Here is a 24548-nt window from a genome sequence, read left to right on the forward strand (position 1 = left end):
AATATAATTTTCATTATTTATAAATCTTACAAAAATTACCATTTCGTTGATTTTTATAGTTTTAAAATATATAAAGGAATCAAAATATTAATAAATCGTTAAATATAATTTTTATTTAATATATCAATATATCATGATGTAAATAAGATCGGTATTAACGAATGAAGACTAATTGTTAAGAAAATAGTAAAGAATATTGGTATATAAATAATTAAAATAAAGCATAAAAAATGTGCAATACAAATTATACAACCAAAAAATATAAAAACATGGAAAAAGTCTTCACGAAGGATCGAACTTGGCATCTCTGGCTTCTATTAGGACTCAAAGCACCACTTGACCTAACAAACAAAAACACTAAATCCAAAAACGTATTTCATTTTAAATATCAGTATGGGCACCTCCTCTCTAGATCCTCCCCTAAAATTGAGTTCTCCGACTCAGATTACAGTTTCAGATTTGATCGATTCAGTTCAGTGCATATATAATCTTATAGTTTGACTCCTAGAAGGTGGTGTGAGGATCGATCTCTCAGTCTCCTTAGACGCGATTGATCATGGAAACACCTGGAACCAAAGTTTTGTACGAGATACGTCATCATGCTTCATTGCCTTATGTTCCTAGATACCCTCCTCTTCCTCAGGTACCCCATTCATCATTCTTATAGAGTTTGATTAATTGCTGTGTTTTAGAGTTTATCTATATATATATATATCTTACATTGGGCTTTGATCTGCTGTCGAAGTTTAGGCATATGGAACTGATTCGAAAGGAGGGCTTCGTTCTCTTGTCTCCATTAGAGGTCAGTTTCAGGAGGTTAATTCATTAGTTGTTCCATCTGCTGGTGAAATAAAGCTGGGAGCTTTATCATGTTCTCTGCTTTTATAAGCTTGTAGGAATCATGTTTGTGTACATCTCTTTTCGTTGAATTAGCTTTATACCCCATTAGTTGATATAGGCTTCTTCGTCTCTATTATCTTCTGGTATTAAGGTGTTAATCAACTCAAGGAAAAGTGGAGTGAATACTGGAGTCCGAGAAGAACTAATAAACCGGTGTCATTGTTTATTTCACCTAATGGAGAACTTGTGGCTGTCACTTCCGGAAACCATGTTATAATCTTGCGAAAGGACGATGATTACAGGAAACCATGTGGCAATTTTACATGTAAGAAATTCTGGCATATCTTCCCTTGCTTTCACTTTCGAGAATATCCTATCCTCGCAATACTTTTTCTTTCTTTCTCTCTGTTTACTTCACTCATGGTCTATTCCATCCCCATGCTATGGTATTTTTTGACTTCTATTCTCTGCATCAGCAAATGTATCAGGATCATTTACTTCCGGAGTGTGGTCCGAAAAACATGATGTTCTTGGTCTTGTGGATGATAGCGAGACCCTCTTTTTCATCAGAACTAATGGTGAAGAAATAAGTCAAGTCACAAAAAGAAACTTGAAGGTTTCTGCATCAGTATTAGGATTGATGGAGGACGACTGTGATTTGCAACCATCATGCTTGTACGTTTCCTTCTGTCCTTTTTTTTCCTTATGATTAAGATTTAAAGAGTACTGGGATCCTAATGCCCCCTTGTGCATTACAATATACTTGTTTGCTGAAGGCCTACCGCTGATCTGTCCCAATGACACTTTGCTTGCAGGTGTTCGTTCAGTGTACTTACATCAGATGGACTTATTCATCATGTCGAGATCAGTAGGGAGCCAAGTGCTTCTGCCGTTTCCAAACATGCTTCAAATAGTGTCCCAGCTTTGAGAAAGCAATTCCCCAACCATGTTTTTTGCTTTGATTACCATCCAGACCTTTCTTTCCTTCTCACTGTTAGCAGTACTGCAGGCATATCATCGACAGGGAGTTCTGGTAGGTTTTATACAACTTATTTTAGTTATGGAAGTTTTAAATTAGTATTATTTATTGTTAAGACTCGTGTAAAGAGACTTGAAAGCTACTCAGTCACTCGAAGTCAATCCATTTAGCAAGCCACAGCAACGTACTTTATATAAGAATGCTACTTATACTTTATCAAAGTTTGTGGTCGTTTAATGAAAAATGTGGTTGTTAAAATATTTCCTATGGACAGAGGTGTAGGTTTATGATTCTAGGATTATTAATGCTTTTAATTACTTACCCTTCAGGTTCCTCGTGTATTTCGCTTTGGCGTAAGTGTCAGAACTTAGGTCTGGAACTGTTGTCCACCACACAGTTTGAAGGCGTGTATTCTGAGACCAAAGATGATCAGTTGGCATATCCAAAGATTTTAATCTCACCTCAGGGGTCACATGTTGCAAGTCTTGATAGCAATGGGTGCATGCATCTTTTCCAGTTAGATAAAGCAAGATTGACACTTTCATATTGTACTTCTGAAGACAGGTCTGATACACTGAAGCCAGATAAATCGCGACAAAGTTGGAAAGAAAGTTTAAGAAATGTAGTAGATTTTACTTGGTGGTCTGATCACGCCCTTACAATTTTGAAAAGGAGCGGTAACATTAGTATATTTGACATCAGTAGGTGTGTTATAGTTCAAGAGGATGCTACCAATTATTCTATGCCTGTCGTGGAAAGAGTTAGGAGATTTGAAGGACACATTTTTCTTTTAGAAAGTTCAACGCAGGAAGCAAAATCAGCTTTGGCCAAAGTTGACAAGGACCCAAGTGAATTGCATCATACTAGTGAGCATAGTATGTTATGGAGGCTAATATCATTTACTGAGAAAACAGTTTCTCAAATGTATAAAATTTTAGTTGAGAAAGGCCACTATCAAGAGGCGTTAGATTTTGCTGATAGCCACGGGTTGGACAGAGATGAAGTATTCAAGTCAAGATGGTTGAACTCAGAAAAAGGGGTAAGTGATGTTAGCATGATTCTATCAAAGATAAAAGATAAAGCTTTTGTGCTTTCCGAATGCTTAGATAGAATTGCGCCAACAGAAGATTCCATGAAGGCCTTACTTGCGCATGGAGTTAATCTAACTAATCACTATGTATTCGCTAAATCTGAAGATCAAGAATCCCAACCACTTTGGGAATTTCGCTTGGCGAGGCTTCGACTATTACAATTTTGTGAAAGGCTTGACACATATTTGGGGATAAGCATGGGCAGGTATATATATTTACACTTGCATCTTCTTTTCCTTTCTGCAGATAGGTAAATTGGTATGCCATATAGTACTAATTAGGTCTTGGTTCTATAGTCATCCAATGCAGAATGAGTGTCGTTTAGAATTTGCTTAGCATTTGACAGCAATTCTAGAGCTAAGTAATTTTGCGGGTTTGCTTGCTACTTGAAAAAGTTACAATCTTCTTTTGCCACCCTTAGATACCTACGCAGGCAGTTTTTATCTGATATCCCCAATATTTGCATTGGGTTCTGCATTTCAGAACTTCTGGTTCCTTTTAATCTACTTCTAATCTAACTATCTAGTTACTTTTAGAAAGGGTTAATGACATTATCTCCACAGATATTCGGTGCAGGATTATAGAAAATTTCGGAGCATTCCTATCAATCAGGCTGCTATCGCACTTGCCGAGAGCGGGAGGATAGGGGCTTTAAACCTGCTCTTTAAGCGGCATCCTTATTCACTTGCATCCTTCATGCTGCATATTTTGGCCGCTATTCCTGAAACTGTTCCTGTTGAAACGTATGCACATCTTCTTCCAGGAAAATCTCCTCCAACTAGTATGGCAGTGAGAGAAGAAGACTGGGTTGAATGTGAGAAGATGGTTAGATTTATTAATAAATTGCCGGAGAATGGCAAGAATGAGTCTCAGATTCACACTGAGCCAATTGTTAGAATGTGTTCGGGGTATAATTGGCCATCATCAGAAGAACTTGCTGCATGGTATAAAAATAGAGCTAGAGATATTGATTCTTCCACTGGGCTGCTAGACAACTGTATTTGCTTGATTGACATTGCATGGAAAAAAGGCATATCTGAATTGGGACAGTTCCACGAAGATCTATCATACTTGCACCAGATCATTTATTCTGATGAAATTGGAGGCGAAATCTGCTTCAGCTTAAGCCTTGTTGGTGGAGCATTTATCTGATTATGAGAAATTTAAAATAATGCTTGAAGGGATTAAAGCTGAAACTGTGGTTAGAAGATTGCATGACAAGGCAATTCCATTTATGCAGAAAAGGTTTCTGGGGACAAACAACCATAACGAGGAGTCCTTTCTAGTTAAATGGCTGAAGGAGATGGCAGCAAAAAATGAGATCGATTTATGCTCAAAGGTTATTGAGGAAGGGTGTATGGATTTGTATACTGTTTGTTTCTTTAAGGATGAGGTTCAAGTTGTTGATTGTGCTCTGCAATGTCTGTATCTGTGCAAAGTTACAGATAAGTGGAATGTTATGGCAACAATGCTATCAAAGCTACCGAAGATAGATGGTCAGTAGTCTAGATCCAATGTATCCCAACCAAAGTCTATGTAACTAATTTATTAGATGTCCTTATCGAGTCATTGCTAAACCAAACTGACATTCATGCAAATGCAGATATTGATGGTGAAGACATTCAGAAAAGACTCAAACTGGCGGAAGGTCATATAGAAGCAGGGAGGCTTTTGGAAATTTATCAGGTTTCAAAATTTCTATATCTTGAATTAATTAAGTTGGTATCTCATAGCAGAAGTTTGTAGCCTTGTTCTGTGTGCACATATTTGAAGTGAACTAACTTAAGTATAGATACTTGGTTCTCTGCCTGTGTAGAAGTATAAAGAGATCTTCTGTTTGAAAGTTTATGGGAGTTGTAATTCTGCCTTTTTCTACACAGGTCCCGAAACCAATTAATTACTTTCCTGAGGTTCATTTGGATGAAAAGGGTGTAAAGCAGATCCTTCGACTCATGCTTTCAAAATTTGTTCGTCGTCAACCTGGACGATCTGATAATGACTGGGCATGCATGTGGCGTGATCTACGACAGTTGCAGGAGAAAGCCTTTTCTTTCCTTGATCTTGAGTTCGTGCTGACAGAGTTCTGTAGAGGACTTCTAAAAGCTGGAAAGTTTACCCTGGCTAGAAATTATCTCAAGGGTACAGGATCAGTTGCACTGCCATCAGAGAAGGCAGAGAGTCTTGTTATAAATGCAGCAAAGGAATACTTCTTCTCTGCTCCGAGCCTTGCTTCTGAAGAAGTAAGTGGTGTTTCTTTGTTTATGTATAAAGCTTCTACTAAATATATTTATGCAACCTACCATCTTGTTAAATTCTTTCTTCTGGTGATCTAGAGATATATTTTTCTTTTTTTTCCCAAAGTTCAGTGTTAGCTACAATTCTCTTTGTGCTTGGATATATTTTCACAATTTTGAATATAATATTTCCAGATATGGAAAGCAAGGGAGTGTCTGAATATATTTTCTAGTAGCCGGACTGTTAAAGCCGAGGCCGATATAATTGATGCAGTTACTGTTAGGCTTCCAGATCTTGGGGTTAGTCTCCTACCAGTACAGTTCAAACAAGTAAAAGACCCAATGGAGATTATTAAGATGGCAATCACGGGGCATCCTGGGGCCTATCTACATGTTGATGAACTTATTGAGGTTGCTAAACTTCTTGGGTTGAATTCTTCAGAAGATATATCTTCTGTTGAAGAAGCTATTGCCAGAGAAGCTGCAGCTGCAGGTGATCTGCAGGTGGCGTTTGATCTGTGCCTTGTTCTAACCAAAAAAGGGCATGGTCCCATTTGGGATTTAGGTGCTGCAATAGCAAGAGGTCCTGCGCTTGAGCACATGGATATAAGTTCTAGAAAGCAGTTGCTTGGGTTTGCTTTGGGTCACTGTGATGACGAATCGATCAGTGAGTTATTGCACGCATGGAAAGATCTTGACCTTCAAGGCCAATGCGAGACTCTGGGAATGTTATCAGAGTCGGATTCTCCTGAATTTCACAAGATGGATGGTGTTTCTTGTCTGAGAGATTTCCCTCAGATGTTTGATAGGCTAAGCAGTGATCAACAACTAGATTTCGACAGAGTCAAAGATACACTTTCTTGTGTTGCTAAGGACTTGCCGGTTGATGATAGCATGGATTTGGAGTCTCTTCTAAAGGAAAATGGGAAGCTTCTCTCCTTTTGTGCGTCACATCTTCCGTGGTTACTTAAGCTGGGTAGAAATAGGAAGTTGGATAAAAATCTAGTGCTTGATTCCATTCCTGGAAAGCAGTTTGTCAGCATAAAAGCAACTGCTCTTGTTACCATTCTATCCTGGCTGGCAAAGAATGGTTTTGCACCAAAAGATGAGCTGATAGCCATGATTACAGACTCAATCATTGAACATCCGGTAACAAAAGAGGAAGACATTATAGGATGTTCGTTTCTGTTGAATCTAGTAGATGCATCTAATGCAGTAGAAGTTATAGAAAAGCAGTTGAGAATTAGGGGGAACTACCAAGAAATCCGAAGTATCATGAGTCTAGGGATGATATATAGTTTGCTACATGACTCTGGAGTAGAGTGTACGGCTCCCATCCAGAGGAGAGAACTGCTTCTGAAGAACTTTAAGAAAAAGCAAACAGAAAGTCTCTCTGGTAAGGGTTTCTGGGTCGATTATTTTCTCGATATACCCGTTTTTGCCAACTCCTTTTGACTTCTAGGTGCTGTTTTATATATACAGATGATATGAGGAGGATCGACAAACTTCAATCAACTTTCTGGAAGGAATGGAAACATAAATTAGAGGAAAAAATGCATGATGCTGACCGTTCTAGAATTCTAGAGAGAATTATCCCTGGGGTTGAGACTGAAAGGTTTTTATCGCATGATACTGAATACATTAAGGTTGCTGTTTTCTCTCTCATTGAATCTGTGAAATCGGAGAAGAAGCTGATTTTGAAAGATGTACTAACATTGGCTGATACATATGGCTTGAACCAGTCAGAGGTAAATTTTACTTTATTTATAACTTATTACTGCACATACTTTCCTCAACCGAAACTAATTTATACCTGTATTTGTCTTCTTACCAGGTGATATTAAGGTATTTAAGCTCTATCCTTTGCTCTGAGATTTGGACAAATGAGGACATCACGGCTGAAATTATACAAGTCAAGGAAGAAATACTTCTCTTTGCTTCAGACACCATACAAACCATAAGTTCGATCGTGTACCCAGCAATTAGTGGTCTTAACAAACAACGCCTTGCTTACATATATAGCCTCCTTTCTGAATGCTATAGCCATTTGGAAGAAAGCAAGGAAGCATCATTGTTGGTTCAAGCACATGGTTCCTTTGCTGGGTTATCAAATTTGTATAACGTTCTTAAGCAAGAATGCAGTAGAGTGTCGTTTATCACAGATTTGGATTTCAAAAATATTGCAGAATTGGGAGGTTTGAACTTTGACAGCTTCAACAATGAAGTCCATGCACACATCAATGAGATGAACCTGGAAGCTTTGGCCAAAATGGTAGAAACTCTCACTGGCTTCTTCATGGAGAATTCGCCCAACAGTCTCATTTCCTGGCAAGATGTTTACCAACAATATATTATGAATTTGTTAGATACATTGGAGAGTAGAAGAGATCTTGATTTTGGAAGTGCAGAGAGTTTCCAGGGGTTCCTCGGTCAACTTGAGCAGACATATGACCACACTAGAGTATATGTCAGGATCTTGGAACCTTTGCAAGCTGTGGAAATCCTGAAACGGCATTTCACATTAGTTCTTCCGCCAAATGATTTGTACTTGCACATCCCTGATAGTTCTACATGGCAAGAATGTCTTATCTTATTGATTAACTTTTGGATAAGATTAGCTGATGAGATGCAAGAAGTAAAATCATCTACGCAAAGTCTTGTTGAGAATCTTATCTTAAGCCCTGAATGCATTAGCAGCTGTCTTACTGTTCTCATAAAACTAGTAATGGATGACAGTCTGTCCCCAAGTCAGGCTTGGGCTGCAATACTTGTTTACCTTAGATCTGGTTTGGCCGGTGATTGCGCGACTGAAATCTTCAACTTCTGCAGAGCCATGGTCTTCTCTGGCTGTGGATTTGGACCCATTTCTGATGTCTTCTCAGATTTGTCCTCTCGGTATCCGACAGATTTGCAGGATCTTCCACACCTTTACTTGAGTGTACTTGAACCCATTTTACAAAATTTGGTATCTGGGGCTCATGAAACACAGAATCTTTACCGGTTGCTCTCTTCTCTCAGTAACTTGGAAGGCAACCTGGAAGAACTGAAGCGTGTTAGGCTTATAGTCTGGGAACAACTCGTCATATTTTCTGAGAACCTGGAGTTGCCAAGTCAAGTTCGCGTGTACTCCTTAGAGCTTATGCAGTTCATCTCTGGTAAGAATATCAAGGGCTCATCATCTGAGCTACAGTCAAACGTTATGCCATGGGATGGTTCGGCTGAGTTATTATCGTCTATGCAGAAGACTGAAGCCACGCTAAACCAAGCGTTGCCCGACCAGGCTGATGGCTCTAGCAGGCTCACAAATACTTTGGTCGCACTTAAATCATCTCAGATTGCTGTGACGTCCATCGCTCCAGGCTTAGATATCACCCCTGAGGATTTATCGAGTATTGAGACATCTGTTTCCTGCTTCTCTAAACTCTCTTCTGCTGTTACTACAGCTTCACAAGCTGAAGCTCTTCTGGCGATTTTAGAAGGATGGGAAGAGCTGTTTGAAGCAAAGAAAGCCGAACTATTGCCGTCTTATGAGGCAACCGACCAAGGAAACGACTGGGCCAATGATGATTGGAATGATGGATGGGAAACATTTCAGGAACCAGAACCTGTGGAGAAAGAAGAAAAGGAATATGTAGTCTCGGCTCATCCCTTACATTCATGTTGGCTGGATATTTTGAGAAAGTACATTTCCTTGCGCATGCCTGAAAATGTTCTACGACTTATAGATGGATCGCTTCAGAAACCTGAAGAGGTCCTGCTTGAAGAAAATGAAACAGAAAGCCTGGCTGGGATCTTGGCCAGCACTGACCCATTTCTCGCTCTAAAGATTTCTCTTTTGTTGCCCTACGAACGAATCAGATCTCAGTGTCTCAATGTTGTTGAAGAACAATTGAAACAAGAAGGCGTTCCGGAGTTATCCAATCAGAGCCATCATGAAGTTCTTCTCCTGATTATATATTCTGGGACTCTCTCAACAATCATCTCCAGTTCTTGCTATGGCTCAGTCTTCTCCTTCCTCTGTTATCTGATTGGAAAGCTATCTCGAGAGTTCCAGGAAGAGCTGATTAGAGAAGCCAACTACAGAGAATCATCAAATGCAAATTCTGAGAGACGGGTTATGTCATGTTTTGGGGAACTCATGTTCCCATGTTTCGTCTCGGAGCTTGTAAAGGGCAATCAGCAGATATTAGCCGGGTTTCTGGTGACCAAGTTCATGCACAGTAATTCATCTCTTAGTCTGATTAATGTTGCAGAGGCAAGTCTTAGGAGATACTTGGAGAAACAGCTCGAGTCTTTTGAGCATTTGGAGAATTCTTTAGCCGGTAACTCAGAACTTGAAACGCTGAAGAACACAGTCTCAAGCTTAAGAGGCACGTCAAAGGAAGTTATACGATCTGCATTAGCATCTCTTTCTACTTGTACAAACAGCAGATGATATGAAAATGAAGGCTTCTTATGAGGTGAAATGGTAACAAAAAAAAAAAGAGTAATTAGGAGAGTGTAAAAATCTGTTTATGCGTTTTTATATAATTGTAGTTGATATAGTTTTTTAACTTTATTTTCGACAGGAAACAATTTTTGATGATACCTCCAGTTACATACTTGTTTTAAGGTATAAAATAATTTCAAACCTAGAACCAAAACGAAGTGAAGAAACCCAATGTTACATATGTTTTCTAGTTGTATAAGACTACAATATAACATAAGATAAAGACTTCAGATGAGTAACCAAAAGGAGAAAGTACTACATATTTATAATCAGTACTATATAAGAGCCATCATGACTCGAAGATAGATTTGAATGAACTGGATATACATACATTAACTAACATCTCTTCTCCCGTGCTTACGAACCCAAATGGGCCTCCCGTTGATCCTCAGCTTTTTTATCTGTTGGCCGTCGAGTATGCGATTCATGGTAGCGACCGAGTCCACGACCAACAGAGCATATAGCGACTGACATGGACCAGGACCACCGATATTATTTACCATTTGAACGCGTTCAACACAATTTTCTCCATAAGTTTCTGTGAAAAGCTGCGTCACTTCTTTCTTGGACACAGGGATCCCACGAACAAAGGTTAGAAATATGGACCGTTCGCTTTCAATCTCGATGTGGTTAACAACGACATCATCAGTCATGGTTGAGTCTTGTGACAACTGATGAGACAAAGGAGAGGATGAAAGGGGGTGGTGGAGTCTTGTGATATACTACTACTTTAGGCTATTCAGATGATCAAATCTTATATTTATGTATATGCTATAATCAAATCATTAATTTTTACTACATGGGTCGGTCTTAAACTCTTAATTATAAGGAGATTTTGCCACGTTTAGTGTACATTGTAAGTAATAATGTCTTTACATATGGGCATATTTATGATACTTATACAAAAATATATATATATATTTATGGTGTTCTTTGGCCTTTTCTTTAAATTTAATTGGAGTTTTTAGTGTTTTTATTTATTTTGTTCTGTGTTTGGTTATGAAAATATCAAGTTTTTTTAAAAAATAATATACTAACCAAATTTGGATCATAATATGGTAATACATGATAAGTGTTAAAAATTTGTTAAAACAAAAAATTTGGTAATAAATTACGATTTAATTTTTCTTCTTCTTTTATTATGAATACTCTCTTCGTTCCACTATATAAGATTTTTTAGGCTTTTTTCTTTGTATCATTTTATAAGATTTTTCTCAAATTTCTATGCAGTTTTAATATTAATTAAATAATGTCTGACTACTTAAATTTTGTAGTATGTTTTTCTATTGGTTAAATATTAATCAATTTTATTAAATAATACAATTTTTTTTTTTTTTTTAATCCTTGTGCTTTTAGCCAAAAAGATCTTATATAATGGAAGGGAGGGAGTATCATTTATCACCATTTATGTCATTCAAATTTGTGAAGAAAAAAAGAAAATATCATTTATTACCCATTTATGTCATTCAAATTTGGAGTAATTTTTATTTTCTTTTTCTTCATTTTTGAATTGAAATAATCACTTTTTAAGCAAAGAAAATTTGAATACATTAATAAAAACAGATTGCCATATTAATTTCTTAAAAAATAAACAAAAATGTATGTTTTCCATGACGAAATCATAGTCGGTTTTGGGCCTTTGGGCCTAGTGATCACTATATATACTAAGAACCTTCATTTGTCTCTTCGTATCATCATCATCATCATCATCATCTAATCTCTGATTCTATAATCTCTCTCAAAACCCTAGAATCGCGCTCTGCAAATCTCATACGATTCTCTCTTTTAAGGTACTCTACCCACGTTTCCTCTTGACTCTTTTGTTTTGATTTTGTTTTTCATCTTCTATGTTTCCCCGATCTCGACGTCGGTTACTAAGATCTCTCTATTCGTAATTCGTCAGATTTTGCATGTTTTCGAATTTTGCGATCGTTCGTTCGTTTTAGCTGTTGGTTGAGAACTATATCGTTTAGATCTGTTCAATCTATTGCTTTACTGTTCGATTCTCAGCGAAATGTATCTATTTCATTTTTAGGTTATCTTCGTGTAATACTCTTTGTTGTATGGGTTCTTGAGCTATCTTGATCCGTTCTCTTTGGTTTTGGTTTGATTTCTCATTAGGGTCTTTTTGGTGTATGTTTGCTGATTGGTGACGTATTGCTATCTTTTCTTGTTTCTCCAGATGCAAATTTTCGTGAAAACACTCACTGGCAAGACCATCACTCTCGAGGTTGAGAGCTCTGACACCATTGACAATGTTAAGGCGAAGATCCAGGACAAGGAAGGCATTCCTCCGGATCAGCAAAGATTGATCTTCGCTGGTAAACAGCTAGAAGATGGCCGTACCTTGGCAGATTACAACATCCAGAAAGAGTCAACCCTTCATTTGGTTCTCCGGCTGAGAGGTGGTATGCAGATCTTTGTGAAGACTTTGACTGGCAAAACCATCACCCTTGAGGTTGAGAGTTCAGACACTATTGACAATGTTAAGGCTAAGATCCAGGATAAAGAGGGAATCCCACCGGATCAGCAGAGACTTATCTTTGCCGGTAAACAATTAGAGGATGGTCGCACACTTGCGGATTACAATATCCAGAAGGAATCAACCCTTCACTTGGTTCTTCGTCTCCGTGGTGGTATGCAAATTTTTGTGAAGACTTTGACTGGCAAGACTATCACCTTGGAAGTTGAGAGCTCAGACACAATTGATAACGTCAAGGCTAAGATTCAGGAAAAGGAAGGGATCCCACCAGACCAACAAAGACTCATCTTCGCTGGTAAACAGCTTGAGGATGGTCGCACACTAGCGGATTACAACATTCAGAAGGAGTCAACCCTTCACCTTGTGTTGCGTCTTCGTGGTGGTATGCAAATCTTTGTGAAGACTTTGACAGGCAAGACTATCACGTTGGAGGTTGAGAGCTCAGACACCATTGACAACGTCAAGGCCAAGATACAAGACAAGGAAGGGATCCCTCCGGACCAGCAGAGACTCATCTTCGCTGGAAAACAGCTTGAGGATGGTCGGACACTGGCAGATTACAACATCCAGAAGGAGTCGACTCTTCACTTGGTTCTTCGTCTTCGTGGTGGAAGCTTCTGAGCTTTGTGATCTGTGGTCAAAGGTGTTGTTGTTCGATTGAAGACTCGTGCACTTGGAAAGTGATTGCTGCAAAAGAAAAAGACTTTTCTCTATCGCCTGTTTGGTTTTATTTTCTGTTTTCGTTGTATGTACTTTTGTCCTAAACCTGTAGGTTTGGCTTCTCTACTCTATGTTTCAAGTTCTAATAATAATCCAAGTGCACTTTAGAAAGAATGCTGTGATTTCAATTTATGCCTCCAGAAGTTGAATGCGTCGTGAGTATTAAAGGTTAACCTGGTCCAATGCTGAAAACAATAAAGTCTTAGGTATCACGCCCAAGATACGACCAACAACCATATAAACTCTGTACACAGTATGTAACACATGACCTTTCTTCACCTCTGTATCCAATTACACAAAGATAACTATTACTATTTCAGAACAATGTTCTCGTCTGATCAAACAAACATGATGAAGTTTTAAGAAAATGTTGTCACTGTATCAGCTAACGAACAACGGTTCCAATTTCCAAACAACATCGATGAACCAAACCCAGCAATGCCCAATGTCTACTTTTCCAATACCATAAGTTAGATAATATGCACATGGACCTTGAAGCCAATATCTAGATGTATCAAAATTTAGTCGATAACAGCAAGAATTGGTCTAATTGTTTGTCAGTGTATCGTATAAGCTAATTTGGGATTCCACCAAGCCAAAATTACTAAATTGAAAATAACCGGTTTAAACCGAAAACAAAAACAAAATCTTAAACCTGACCGGTTAACGGTTGTTATTATCCATATTCAAGCTTCGAAATGAAGGAATCTAGACCCGTCGACATTTTTCATTTCCGACAACAGTTTGCAAACTCAAATCCCAAAAATACATCAGTTTCGTTCCGTTTCCAAAACTTTTGAGAATTCTCGATTTCGTAGATGAGATCTGCATAAACCCTAACCCCTCAAGGTGCAGCTGAATTCGATTGAGGAAAAATAAAAATTCCATGGTATTCTAAAGCAAAACGATGAGAGGATCCGCACTACTTGATTTGATTTTGTTCCTGCTCGTATCTCCATTAGCGGACAGCTTCAAAGGATCAGAACTCTCCAAGTTCTATGACAAATCTGTTTCCAATCAAATCTCTCCGCCTGATCGGTTAGTGTTCTTTCTTTCCAATTTCTCGTTTTTAAATTGACCGATCCATTTGCTTTGTATTTTAACTCCATTTGCTTCTCTCTAATTTCAATTTCTATTCGATTCCTTATAAAGGGTTTGATTTAATTGAATCCGATTTCGTTGGGAAATGTCAAGTTGTCAACATCTATTTGATTTGGTCTTAAAGTTGACATTTTTTTTTTATCAAGTCAGTGTTTAAGTTTCTTAAAGATTTGTGCTTTTCTACAGAGAATCTGGTCATGTATTGTTTTCTACGGTAGATGGGTCGATATCTTTGGTGGATACGTCCTCTTGGAAGCTGGATTGGACATTCCATACCAATGAGCCTATATATTCATCTTACCAGGCTCCTCATTATCATTATAGCACTGATGAGGAACGTGCCTTGGCACTTGGTGATGACTTTTATATGGATTGTGATGACAATTGGCAACTTTACAATTCCTCTATGCGGAAAGGAAAACGCATTACTAAGGTTTTAACTTGGAAATTTGTTTCATTTTCGGGTTTATTGACGCGCTAAGGCACTAAAGTGTGTATCTTTTTTGTGTTTTAGATAGTGGATGCTTCGGAGTTCATTGGAACGTTGCCTTACACATCGACGGATAGGATTGTTTTAGGTAAGAAAGACACATCTGTGTTTCTCTTGGATTGGAAGACTGGGAAATTGGTTAAGAGGTATAGAATGGACGAGCTATATTCTAATACAGTTGTTGAAGATGATAAAGAAAAGGCTATTGTTTTGTCTAAAGAAGCTCCATTACTATTTGGATCCGGGTATAAGGAGTCAGTAGATCTTCCTGAGCTCGTTTATATTGAGCGGAAAGATTTTAAAATCCAATGTATATCGAAGTTTGGAGATGTTTTGTGGAGTGTTTCTTATGCTAAGATGGAAGCTAAACTACAAAATCATGAGAGTGTACTGGTGGGTGGGTTATCTTCATCGGATATTCCTATTGGACCTTCTTGGGGAAACAACCAACTCCCACTATCTTATACGACAAGTGTTCCTCTGTTCCAGTTACGTGATGTGAGCTATGAAACAGTGCTTCCGAGACTTGGTTTGCTAGACGGGGGGTTGTATCTTCCATTTCATGATAGAAAATCTAATCAGTTGGCTCCTGGAGATGGGAATCAATTGGCACTTCCGAGCAATAAAGAGGCTGAAGAAGTCCTTTCCCTTCCCTTGCCTGAGACTGTAATATCTCAGATCACAGATATGATTGATGGAAGCACTACGCAGGCAGGCTTTGCTAGCAAATTTTCTGGTTTGATTGTCTTACTTTTCGGCTTTTGTGTTACTATGCTTTCTGTTTGCGGCCTTTTCTTTTGCCGATTAAGACAGAGCATGCGGATCAAGGAACCTTCTGTATCTGAAGTGCCAACCGCAATACCAAAGAAGAAAAAGCCCAAGAAAAATGGGACTATTAAGGCTGCTCACAAGAAAGAGAACGGGGTTATATCCGGAGGGAACAAAGATCTTTCTAATGGAGAGAATGAGAAGAGATTACTTACTGCTTTCCCTGGCCTCAGTAACAGTCCGGCAGAAGGATATAGGGTTGGTAAACTGTTTGTCTCCAACAAGGAGATTGCTAAAGGGAGCAATGGAACTGTTGTGCTTGAGGGAACCTATGAAGGTCGTCTTGTAGCGGTTAAGCGTCTGGTACAAACACATCATGATGTGGCTCAGAAGGAGATTTTGAATCTCATGGCTTCAGACAAACATCCAAATATTGTCCGTTGGTATGGGGTTGACCAGGATGAACATTTTATCTATATTTCATTGGAACGGTGTGCTTGTAGCTTAAACGATCTCGTCCACGCATCCTCTGGATTGCTTGAAATTCCAACAGCTTCAAGTAGTATACATTCGACTCAGATCATCCCGATCATCGAGAATGGCAAGGGAGTTGAGCTATGGAAGGAAAATGGACATCCGTCTCCTGTTTTGTTGAAGTTAATGAGGTTTGTTTAGTTTCTCATCTTTGACACTTAAATCAAAGGTTGCACACATCTTTCTGATCTTTGTATGTTTGTGTTACAGGGATATAATTGCTGGTCTAGTTCATTTGCATGATATTGGAATTGTACATCGAGATCTTAAGCCCCAAAATGTATTGATTGTTAAGAATTCATCTTTATGTGCAAAGTTATCAGATATGGGTATTAGCAAGCACTTACCAGCCGACAATAGTGCCCTGACTAGAAATTCAACTGGTAAGAATCTTGAAAACTTAGATGATACAATGTAATAGTGGAAACAGAAAATGATATATTTTCCTCATATTTAATGATAGGTTCTGGAAGTTCTGGGTGGCAAGCACCTGAACAACTCCGCAATGAACGACAAACAAGAGCCGTTGATCTCTTCAGTTTAGGGTGTGTTCTCTTTTTCTGTATGACTGCAGGTAAACATCCTTACGGAGACAATTATGAGAGGGACATAAACGTTTTGAATGATCGAAAAGATCTTTTCTTGATTGAGAGTCTTCCAGAAGCTGTTCATCTTCTCTCTGGTCTCCTGCACGCGGATCCTAATTTGAGGTACGAATGGCACTTTTGGTTGATACTACTGTTATCAAAACTAGGATTTATTCACACACAAGTGTAATATTGTGAATCTTGCTTTGAGCTCGTCGATTATGAAACTCTCCTTTCCTCTAATGGAAGCTTTTTCAATATTTGAAAATGTAGACCAAGGGCGGAGGCAGTTCTGCATCACCCATTGTTCTGGAACGCTGACATGAGACTCTCTTTCCTCCGGGATGCAAGCGATAGAGTCGAATTGGAAAACCGAGAAGAAGGCTCACAGCTCTTAGCCGCACTTGAAAGCACAGCAGCGGTTACATTAAACGGGCGGTGGGATGAGAAATTGGATAGCATATTCTTAGACAATATCGGGCGATACAGGCGGTACAAGTTTGACAGCATCCGCGATTTGTTAAGGGTCATACGGAACAAACTGAATCACTATAGAGAGCTTCCTAAAGAATTACAAGAGCTACTTGGGAGTGTACCTGACGGGTTTGAAAAGTACTTCTCAAGCAGGTTCCCAAAACTGTTGATTCAGGTCTATACAGTTTTATTAAATTACTGTAACAATGAAGAGTTCTTTTTTAAGTACTCTAAGACGACCACTGTATTCTAGAACTTGTTTCTTCTCTTGACTCTCTGTATAATAGGCATTTTACTAAATAAAGTTATTATAACTGATCTGATTAAAAAATTAAACATTTGTTGCTGATATATTATTGCAACTCTTAAATATAATTTTAAGTAACACTATAATGTTTCAACCATTTAAAATGTAGCATAATCCAATCCAAGAGTATAAGTAATAACATACTGCGTAACAACAGAATGGCTCTCAAGATGAGTATGAATCTGACCATCACTACTCTTGTGATGATCTTGATTTCACATTTGCCTTCGTCCAAATTAAAAATATGTGGGGTTTACCATCAATACGTATGTTGATGCTTAAAGTAAACTTTTAATTTATGACATAATTCGTTACAAAAAAAAACTCATTCGGGTGATATATATTTTGTTAGTATTTAATTAATATGAAAGTTAAGTGTGCAAGTCATAATTTGGTTTCACTCCTAACTTATGGTACATCTAAAATAAATTTCATTTGTAAGTAATCGTTATCCCTAACTTATAAATCCCAAAATAAATGTTATATTTCTAAAGTTAAATACGTAAATTCGATATGAATTAGACAAAAAAACAAAGCTCTAAATGTGGAAAACATTTCCATAATACTAATAATCTTTAAAGTAGTAGTAGGTCTAAAACTATAAAGTGTAATCGAATTCATCATTTATCATCCGAATCAAAAGAAATTAAACATTTTGTTGGAAAAGTCACTTTGAAATTATTAATACAAAGTAAGTAAATAGTATCCTTTTTAACAAATGGATGGAATAATTCAAGAGAATATGGTTCAAAGACTAATATTATTATAGGGGAAAGAAGATGACAACACATCAACATTGGGAGAAGAAGGACACATCAGGATCAGGTAGTAAACTCGAGACTCTGAAGTCAAACATATGCAACACAACACCTAACGCAACTCTACCCACTCTTTTTTCATAAAGTCAGTGCTCTTTGTGGGATTTGTTGTATAACTCTATAGCTAACGACACTTTCAAGGGACTCCAATTTTTTCCCTATTTTTATATAAACAAAAAAACCAAAATCAACTTTACAAGATTTGTTTGTACTTGTACTACCACCATCTCTTATTCTTAAAAAAAAAAAAAAGAATTGCATGGTTAGTGAGTTTCAGACCAACAACCTTGTATCTCCTCCCACTTCTGTCTTAAAACTGTAAAACGCGTGTTTCCTTTCATGGTCTGGTTTCACAAAATCTTGTACTTTCGTAATAAAAATGCAAACCCTAATTTGTACTTCTCTCTTGCAGTACAACTCCTTCTCTCTCTTCATTCAATTCTCTTCTTCTTCTATAAAAATATTTTCTTCAATTCAACCATTCCGAATATGCGATCCTCTCTTCTATTTCTTCTTCTTGTTCTTCGATCTTACGCGAAGCCTCGGCTCTGTGTATCATTTCGATATTCTCGAGGATTCGCGTGGATCAAAACCTTGTTTCCTTGTAAAAGAAGCAACCCATCGCCGGATTTAGGTTATTGAGATTCGTGTGTCTTTCAAATGGAGAGCGAGAGGGTTGAGAGAGAAGAGAGTGAATTTCAAGAAGATGTATCGATAGATTCGAGAAAACCACCGCCGTGGAGGAAACAGATCACGGTTCGATCCATCGTCGCGAGTTTATTGATTGGGATTGTCTACAGTGTGATCTGTCTGAAGCTGAACCTAACGACAGGACTCGTCCCGAATCTGAACATCTCTTCAGCTCTCTTGGCTTTTGTCTTTATCAAATCTTGGACCAAAGTTCTCCAAAAAGCAGGAATCGTCACCACTCCTTTCACACGTCAAGAGAACACTGTTGCTCAGACTTGTGCTGTTGCATGTTACAGCATCTCTCTTGCAGGTAAATTCATTAACAAAAAGAACGTGTGAGAATCTTCACAACAGTAGAATTGAATCTGATGTAAGTTTCGTTACATGTCACAGGTGGATTCGCATCGTACCTGCTTGGTTTAAATAGACGAACGTATGAGCTTACGGGAGAAAACACTGAAGGAAACAATCCTCGTGGTATAAAAGAGCCTGGTGTTGGATGGATGACCTCATTCCTCTTTGTTACCAGCTTCATTGGACTAGTCGTATTGGTACCTCTTCGAAAGGTAATGGTTTTTAGAAATTATGAATCAGAGTAAAATTTTGATTTTAGTTGTGTGTGATTTCTGAGGATGCATGTATGTGAATAAACAGGTGATGATTATAGACTACAAGCTAACGTATCCGAGTGGAACAGCAACAGCTGTTCTTATAAATGGATTTCATACTAGCAAAGGAGATAAGACAGCCAAGTATGTTCTTGTTTTTTCCTTATTTATGGATTGGATTGGATATGTATATCGATATTTTCGTCGTTTTGATACAGGAAACAGATTCGTGGGTTTGTGAATTCGTTTGGTTTGAGTTTCTTTTGGGCGTTCTTTGGATGGTTCTATTCAGGTGGTGACGGATGTGGATTCTCTCAGTTCCCTACATTTGGATTACAAGCTTGGAAAAAATCGTGAGTGTTTCCTCTGTTTTTTGTTATAGCCTTTTCGAGCTTGCCGCACACTTTAGTTTAAACAAGTTTGATTGACAGACTTTGTCTCTTTGGGGATATAGATTCTTCTTTGACTTCAGTATGACATATGTTGGAGCTGGGATGATCTGTTCTCATTTGGTGAATCTATCATTGCTCTTTGGTGCGATCCTTTCATGGGGAATAATGTGGCCTCTCATAGCCCGGCTTAAAGGTGAATGGTTCCCTGCAACATTGCCAGAGAGTAGCATGAAGAGCTTAAATGGCTATAAGGTTCGGTTTCTGACTAGTTTTAATTATATATATCTCACACTTTACGAGCTGTAATAGCAAAAAGATGTGATACGTTTTGTTTGTGTTGTTATTAGGTGTTTATATGCATTGCATTGATATTAGGAGATGGGATTTATAACTTTCTCAAGATACTTTTCTTCACTGGGAGAAGCTTTCACTCTAGACTCTCAAAAACCAACAGCATCAACACATGTAAGTTAACTGCTTAAAGATCTAGCTAACCATGTTTTGTATGAGTTTTTGATGTCAAAGTAATTAACAATCAATGATTGCAGTGGTAGAGGTTCCAGAAGATGGCACAAAAGAATCTGATAACCTGAAACGAGAGAATGAAGTATTTGTTCGAGAGAGTATTCCGCTATGGATGGCTTGTGTGGGATACTTATTCTTCTCCATTGTCTCCATCATTGCCATCCCTCTGATGTTCCCTCAGTTGAAATGGTACTTTGTCCTCGTAGCTTACCTCCTTGCTCCGTCTCTCAGCTTCTGTAACGCCTATGGGGCTGGCTTAACTGATATGAACATGGCTTACAACTACGGTAAAGCGGCACTCTTTGTGATGGCGGCATTGGCTGGGAAAAACGATGGTGTGGTTGCAGGAATGGTCGCTTGTGGTCTCATCAAATCAATCGTCTCTGTCTCGGCTGACCTGATGCACGATTTCAAGACGGGACATCTAACGCAAACCTCTCCCCGATCGATGCTTATTGCACAAGCTATCGGGACAGCGATAGGCTGTGTGGTTGCGCCGCTTACCTTCTTTCTTTTCTACAAGGCCTTTGATGTTGGAAACCCAGACGGTGAGTACAAGGCTCCTTATGCTATCATATACAGAAACATGGCAATTCTCGGTGTTCAAGGTCTCTCGGCTCTCCCCGAACATTGCCTGGACCTTTGCTATGCGTTCTTTGCATTTGCGATTTCTGCCAATCTTGCAAGAGACTTCTTGCCAGAGAGGCCAGGGAAGTGGATACCTCTCCCGATGGCAATGGCTGTACCATTCCTGGTCGGAGGTTCGTTCGCAATCGATATGTGTATCGGGAGTTTAGTGGTATTCGTTTGGCAGAAGGTGAACCATAAGAAGGCAGATGTGATGGTTCCAGCTGTTGCATCAGGTTTGATATGTGGAGATGGTCTCTGGATTCTACCTTCTTCTTTGCTGGCTCTGGCTAAGGTTAAACCACCTATCTGTATGAACTTCACTGCGGCTCATTAAGGCAAAGAGATTTTACCGACAAAACCCGAACTCATTGCCAGAGGAATGTATACTAGATGTGGTTAGATTAGGAGTAGACAGTTAAAAGAGGGATTAAACCTCATATACATGTGTCTTATATGATATTTAAACTTTTTGAATAAGAATGAACAGAAATAGAGTTGGTTTATTCTTTACCGGTGGAAGATTCTCTTTCCCGGCACATAAAATATTTGCTTCCTATACAAAATTGTAAACGGAGGCAGAGAAACTCACCTCTGAAAGTTTCACAACACACCACACAAATCATGAATACATTGATTCTAGCCTAGATATGTTAAAACAGGATTTAGATTGCACTGTAGAGGTAAATCATATCCTCTTTAGATTATGTTCCAAACCTCTCACGGCTAGCAATGAACCAACATTTTACAGTTGCATCGCAAGCACCAGGCTGTTCTCATAAGACTAAAGACAAGTTAAAGGATTATGGGAACGAGTGTTCAATCTTGGTATGGAGGGTAGCAATAAGGTCATGTGCGTCGTCTAAGAGCTTCCACACGTCTAGTTTCCCTACCATATTGTGGCACTCCCCGAGAATCTCCTCCATGCTATTGTACTTTTCTATAATGAGTTTCCTCCTCTGCAACACTGAAGCCGCTATGGCATAAAGCAATAAATCGTCTGTAGGAGGCGCCCGATGCTTTATCCGATGGCTCCAGGAAGTTTTCCCCATCCCAGCTCTTATTGCAGCTTGGTTTGCCCAGATCACTTCCCAAAGATACAGCGTTTGGTCCAGAGTCAGCTCCCTTCTGAACATAACAAGAACCAGTCTGTAAACAAAGAAACAGTCTTCGGCCTTGACTTTCTCAAGATGCTTGTAGAGCTGTGAGTCTTTGGATTTGATAATCTTTGAGACTATGCTGAGTTGTCTTGTGATCCCAACCTCATCGAGTCTGAAATTCTGACGAGCCTTCTTCATGAACCCAACGAAACACCAAAATGCCTCGTAGTCATCGGGTATGACAGAGAGTATAGGGGAGAGGAGATCGCTCATTCCTTGGCAATATCCAATTTCAGGATCATGTAAAGCATAGGCTTCAAGAACAGCAACAAGCCGTGCAGCGTGAAGTATTTTTGAAGGTTCCAAATGACTGTAATCCTTTAAATCAACTGAAGCAGCAGCTCGGCGTGCACTATTCTCTGATACCATAGCTTGGGATGACGAATATGTTGGAGTCCACTCTGTATCAGCACGAAGAGCGTCAAGACGGATAATACGCTGCCAGGTCACAAAATCCTCTTTGGTGCAAGAAATATTAATGCTGGATGGAGAAGTACTACTTTTATCCATCCCTGCAGAAGAAGGTACGAGCTGAACAGAATCATTCTCATCTGAAGAATCTGAGTCTGAGGACTCAGAATTCAGTTGTGTCGAACCAGTGTAGTCTCTGTCAAGCATACATGAGACATCACTCATGTAACCATTATCTTCCGTGTTGTCTTTGTCGCTAGAGAGAGACTTGTTGGGGCTGCAAGCATCATCAGAACATGAACTATCAGATTCTTGCGCCAGAGACCAACAACTATCACGCCCATCTTGAGTAGTTTTATTGATCTTGTTTAACTTAAAAGTCGCACTGTTTTGTCTTTGAAGCCTTTTGCACTGCTTGCGTAGTCTCTCATACACTTTTCTGCAATTGTAGTAAGATTAGTTAAAATCAAGTCACAGATGAACAAAAGATATAAAAACATCTTCCAGCGGTGATTCATCTGTTTCTCACCTTCTCCAAGTTCTTGTAGCACATCTCTCTTCTTCGGAACTACTGAAATCACACCTGTTTTGTAAAGAAGAAAATAAACAAAGGTGAGGGAAACGAAACAAGAACACAATACTTCTTTACGTAAGTATATGAGTGTGTAGCTACATAAGTGCGACATCTTTAGAACATTTTAAGAACCAAGAGCTCTATAACAAGACAACATTCTTAATTTCAACTCCATGGAGATCTCATTATAGACCATATAAACTACCATAAGTGCATTATTGCAACTCCTAGAGTGCAGATGTATATACTTACACTCCAAGAAGAAATGGCCACACTTCCGACCGAATGCTAGGATCAATGCCCTACAAAGAAACATAAGAAAATGAATACTCCAAAACATTTGTAAATCACTAACAAACTTCACAATTCTCTGTCAAAAGATTAGACTCACTCCACTCCGGACTTTCTTCAACAAATCTACTCCCCCATTCCGAAGTCTACCCTCAGGAGTGAATAATCTCTTCCACCGCTTAAGTGTGAGAGGTTTCTTTCGTTTTCTTCGAGACCATGGCGATTTAAGTCGATGCCTGAACAAAAAAAAAACAGCAGAAAAATTCATGCTGGTTGGACCATAAACAAGACATGTAGATAGAACAACACTACACTTCAAAAACCTCATAAACCTATATCAAGGAACAGATATGGTGAGATCCTATTTGTGGAAATTAAGTGGATGGTTCATTACGACAATAGTTATAACAAAAAATAAAAAATCCGAATCCAACCATTGATCCTGTAATAAAGACAACACTCATAAACAATGTACTAAACTCTAGATAAGATTCTTTCCTCTATTAACAAGCAAACGAACACGAAAGGGTAAAATTCAAATAATCATCATCTAAACCACAGCCAAAGAACTAACAACAATCTCAGGATCCACAGAGAAACACAAACCCAATCAAACCATTCTAGAAACTAAGAATGATACAGAACAACGCAAAATCAAAAAAAAGGAGGAGACTCACGGATCAGAGGAAGCAGAACAAGAAGCTGGAGAAGAAGCAGTAGTAACAAGGACGAATGCAGAACGCAAATGAGACCACGGAGACGATGGAGAAGAAGAAGGATTAGTAAACGAAGCCCTCGTTTGGATTCTTCTAAGAGCTTTCATCGAACCCAACCCTGTGAAAATCCTTCTTTCACCAATTTAAAGGTCCAAACTTTTGCAACATACAAAAGTCGGAATATGTCCGTACGAATCGGAAACAGATTTGTTCCAAAACTCCGACGAGAAAACCATACGACCTCCTCCTCCGTCGTTGAAGAAACTAGCTTCTGACTTCTCTGTATAATAAAGTTGAGATTTTTATGCTCTCTCTCTTTCTCTCTCAAGAATCTGAAACAAATGGGGGAAGTCAAAATGAGAGTAAAGAGAAGGTCATACTCGTTTAAAGCCTATTCCTTTGGCTTTTTATAAAAGTTCGTTACTCGCACCACACCACCACCACCATGTTGATCAAAACATTACTCAATATTTCAAATATATTTATTATATTTCCTTATACTCACATATTTTTACTTTTGATTCTTAGATATGATTTTCTTACAGTCAAAAAGTCTCAATAGATTCTCTACTAATCCATTCTACATAATAACATATCTACCATAAATTATTTTGTTTTTAATTAGTATCTGAAGATATAT

General features: G+C 38.5%; 5 protein-coding genes across 5 annotated transcripts; 4 read left to right on the forward strand and 1 right to left on the reverse strand.

The window, feature by feature from the left end:
• The first annotated feature begins 459 nt into the window (after positions 1-459).
• Positions 460-9779, forward strand: LOC17883932 (MAG2-interacting protein 2). The gene is given in 13 exon segments (XM_023780012.1): positions 460-643; positions 751-802; positions 992-1165; positions 1317-1515; positions 1656-1873; positions 2149-3115; positions 3474-4046; positions 4048-4406; positions 4514-4596; positions 4791-5150; positions 5340-6540; positions 6627-6892; positions 6979-9779. Coding segments are annotated over 13 exon segments (7140 nt in total). The 5' UTR covers positions 460-556; the 3' UTR covers positions 9580-9779.
• Positions 9780-11320: 1541 nt separating this feature from the next.
• Positions 11321-12963, forward strand: LOC17883112 (polyubiquitin 3). The gene is made up of 2 exons (XM_006288238.2): positions 11321-11423; positions 11816-12963. Exon 2 carries the CDS (start codon positions 11816-11818, stop codon positions 12734-12736), a length of 921 nt encoding a protein of 306 aa, XP_006288300.1. The 5' UTR covers positions 11321-11423; the 3' UTR covers positions 12737-12963.
• Positions 12964-13536: 573 nt separating this feature from the next.
• LOC17882791 (serine/threonine-protein kinase/endoribonuclease IRE1b) lies at positions 13537-17125 on the forward strand. The gene is made up of 6 exons (XM_006286976.2): positions 13537-13873; positions 14123-14369; positions 14451-15859; positions 15939-16111; positions 16192-16438; positions 16589-17125. Exons 1-6 carry the CDS (start codon positions 13743-13745, stop codon positions 17040-17042), a joined length of 2661 nt encoding a protein of 886 aa, XP_006287038.1. The 5' UTR covers positions 13537-13742; the 3' UTR covers positions 17043-17125.
• Positions 17126-18392: 1267 nt separating this feature from the next.
• On the forward strand, positions 18393-21262 carry LOC17884139 (metal-nicotianamine transporter YSL2). The gene is made up of 7 exons (XM_006287163.2): positions 18393-18914; positions 18998-19170; positions 19259-19356; positions 19431-19565; positions 19667-19856; positions 19952-20069; positions 20153-21262. Exons 1-7 carry the CDS (start codon positions 18575-18577, stop codon positions 21091-21093), a joined length of 1995 nt encoding a protein of 664 aa, XP_006287225.1. The 5' UTR covers positions 18393-18574; the 3' UTR covers positions 21094-21262.
• A 145-nt stretch (positions 21263-21407) lies between these two features.
• LOC17883849 (GTPase-activating protein gyp7) lies at positions 21408-24344 on the reverse strand. The gene is made up of 6 exons (XM_006287420.2): positions 24289-24344; positions 23870-24188; positions 23293-23428; positions 23154-23203; positions 22857-22910; positions 21408-22766 (listed from the first exon to the last, which is right to left on the reverse strand). Exons 2-6 carry the CDS (start codon positions 24013-24015, stop codon positions 21560-21562), a joined length of 1593 nt encoding a protein of 530 aa, XP_006287482.1. The 5' UTR covers positions 24016-24188; positions 24289-24344; the 3' UTR covers positions 21408-21559.
• Positions 24345-24548: the final 204 nt, after the last annotated feature.

The sequence above is a fragment of the Capsella rubella genome, unplaced genomic scaffold, assembly GCF_000375325.1.
Source record: "Capsella rubella cultivar Monte Gargano unplaced genomic scaffold, Caprub1_0 scaffold_6, whole genome shotgun sequence".
Classification (NCBI taxonomy): Eukaryota; Viridiplantae; Streptophyta; class Magnoliopsida; order Brassicales; family Brassicaceae; genus Capsella; species Capsella rubella.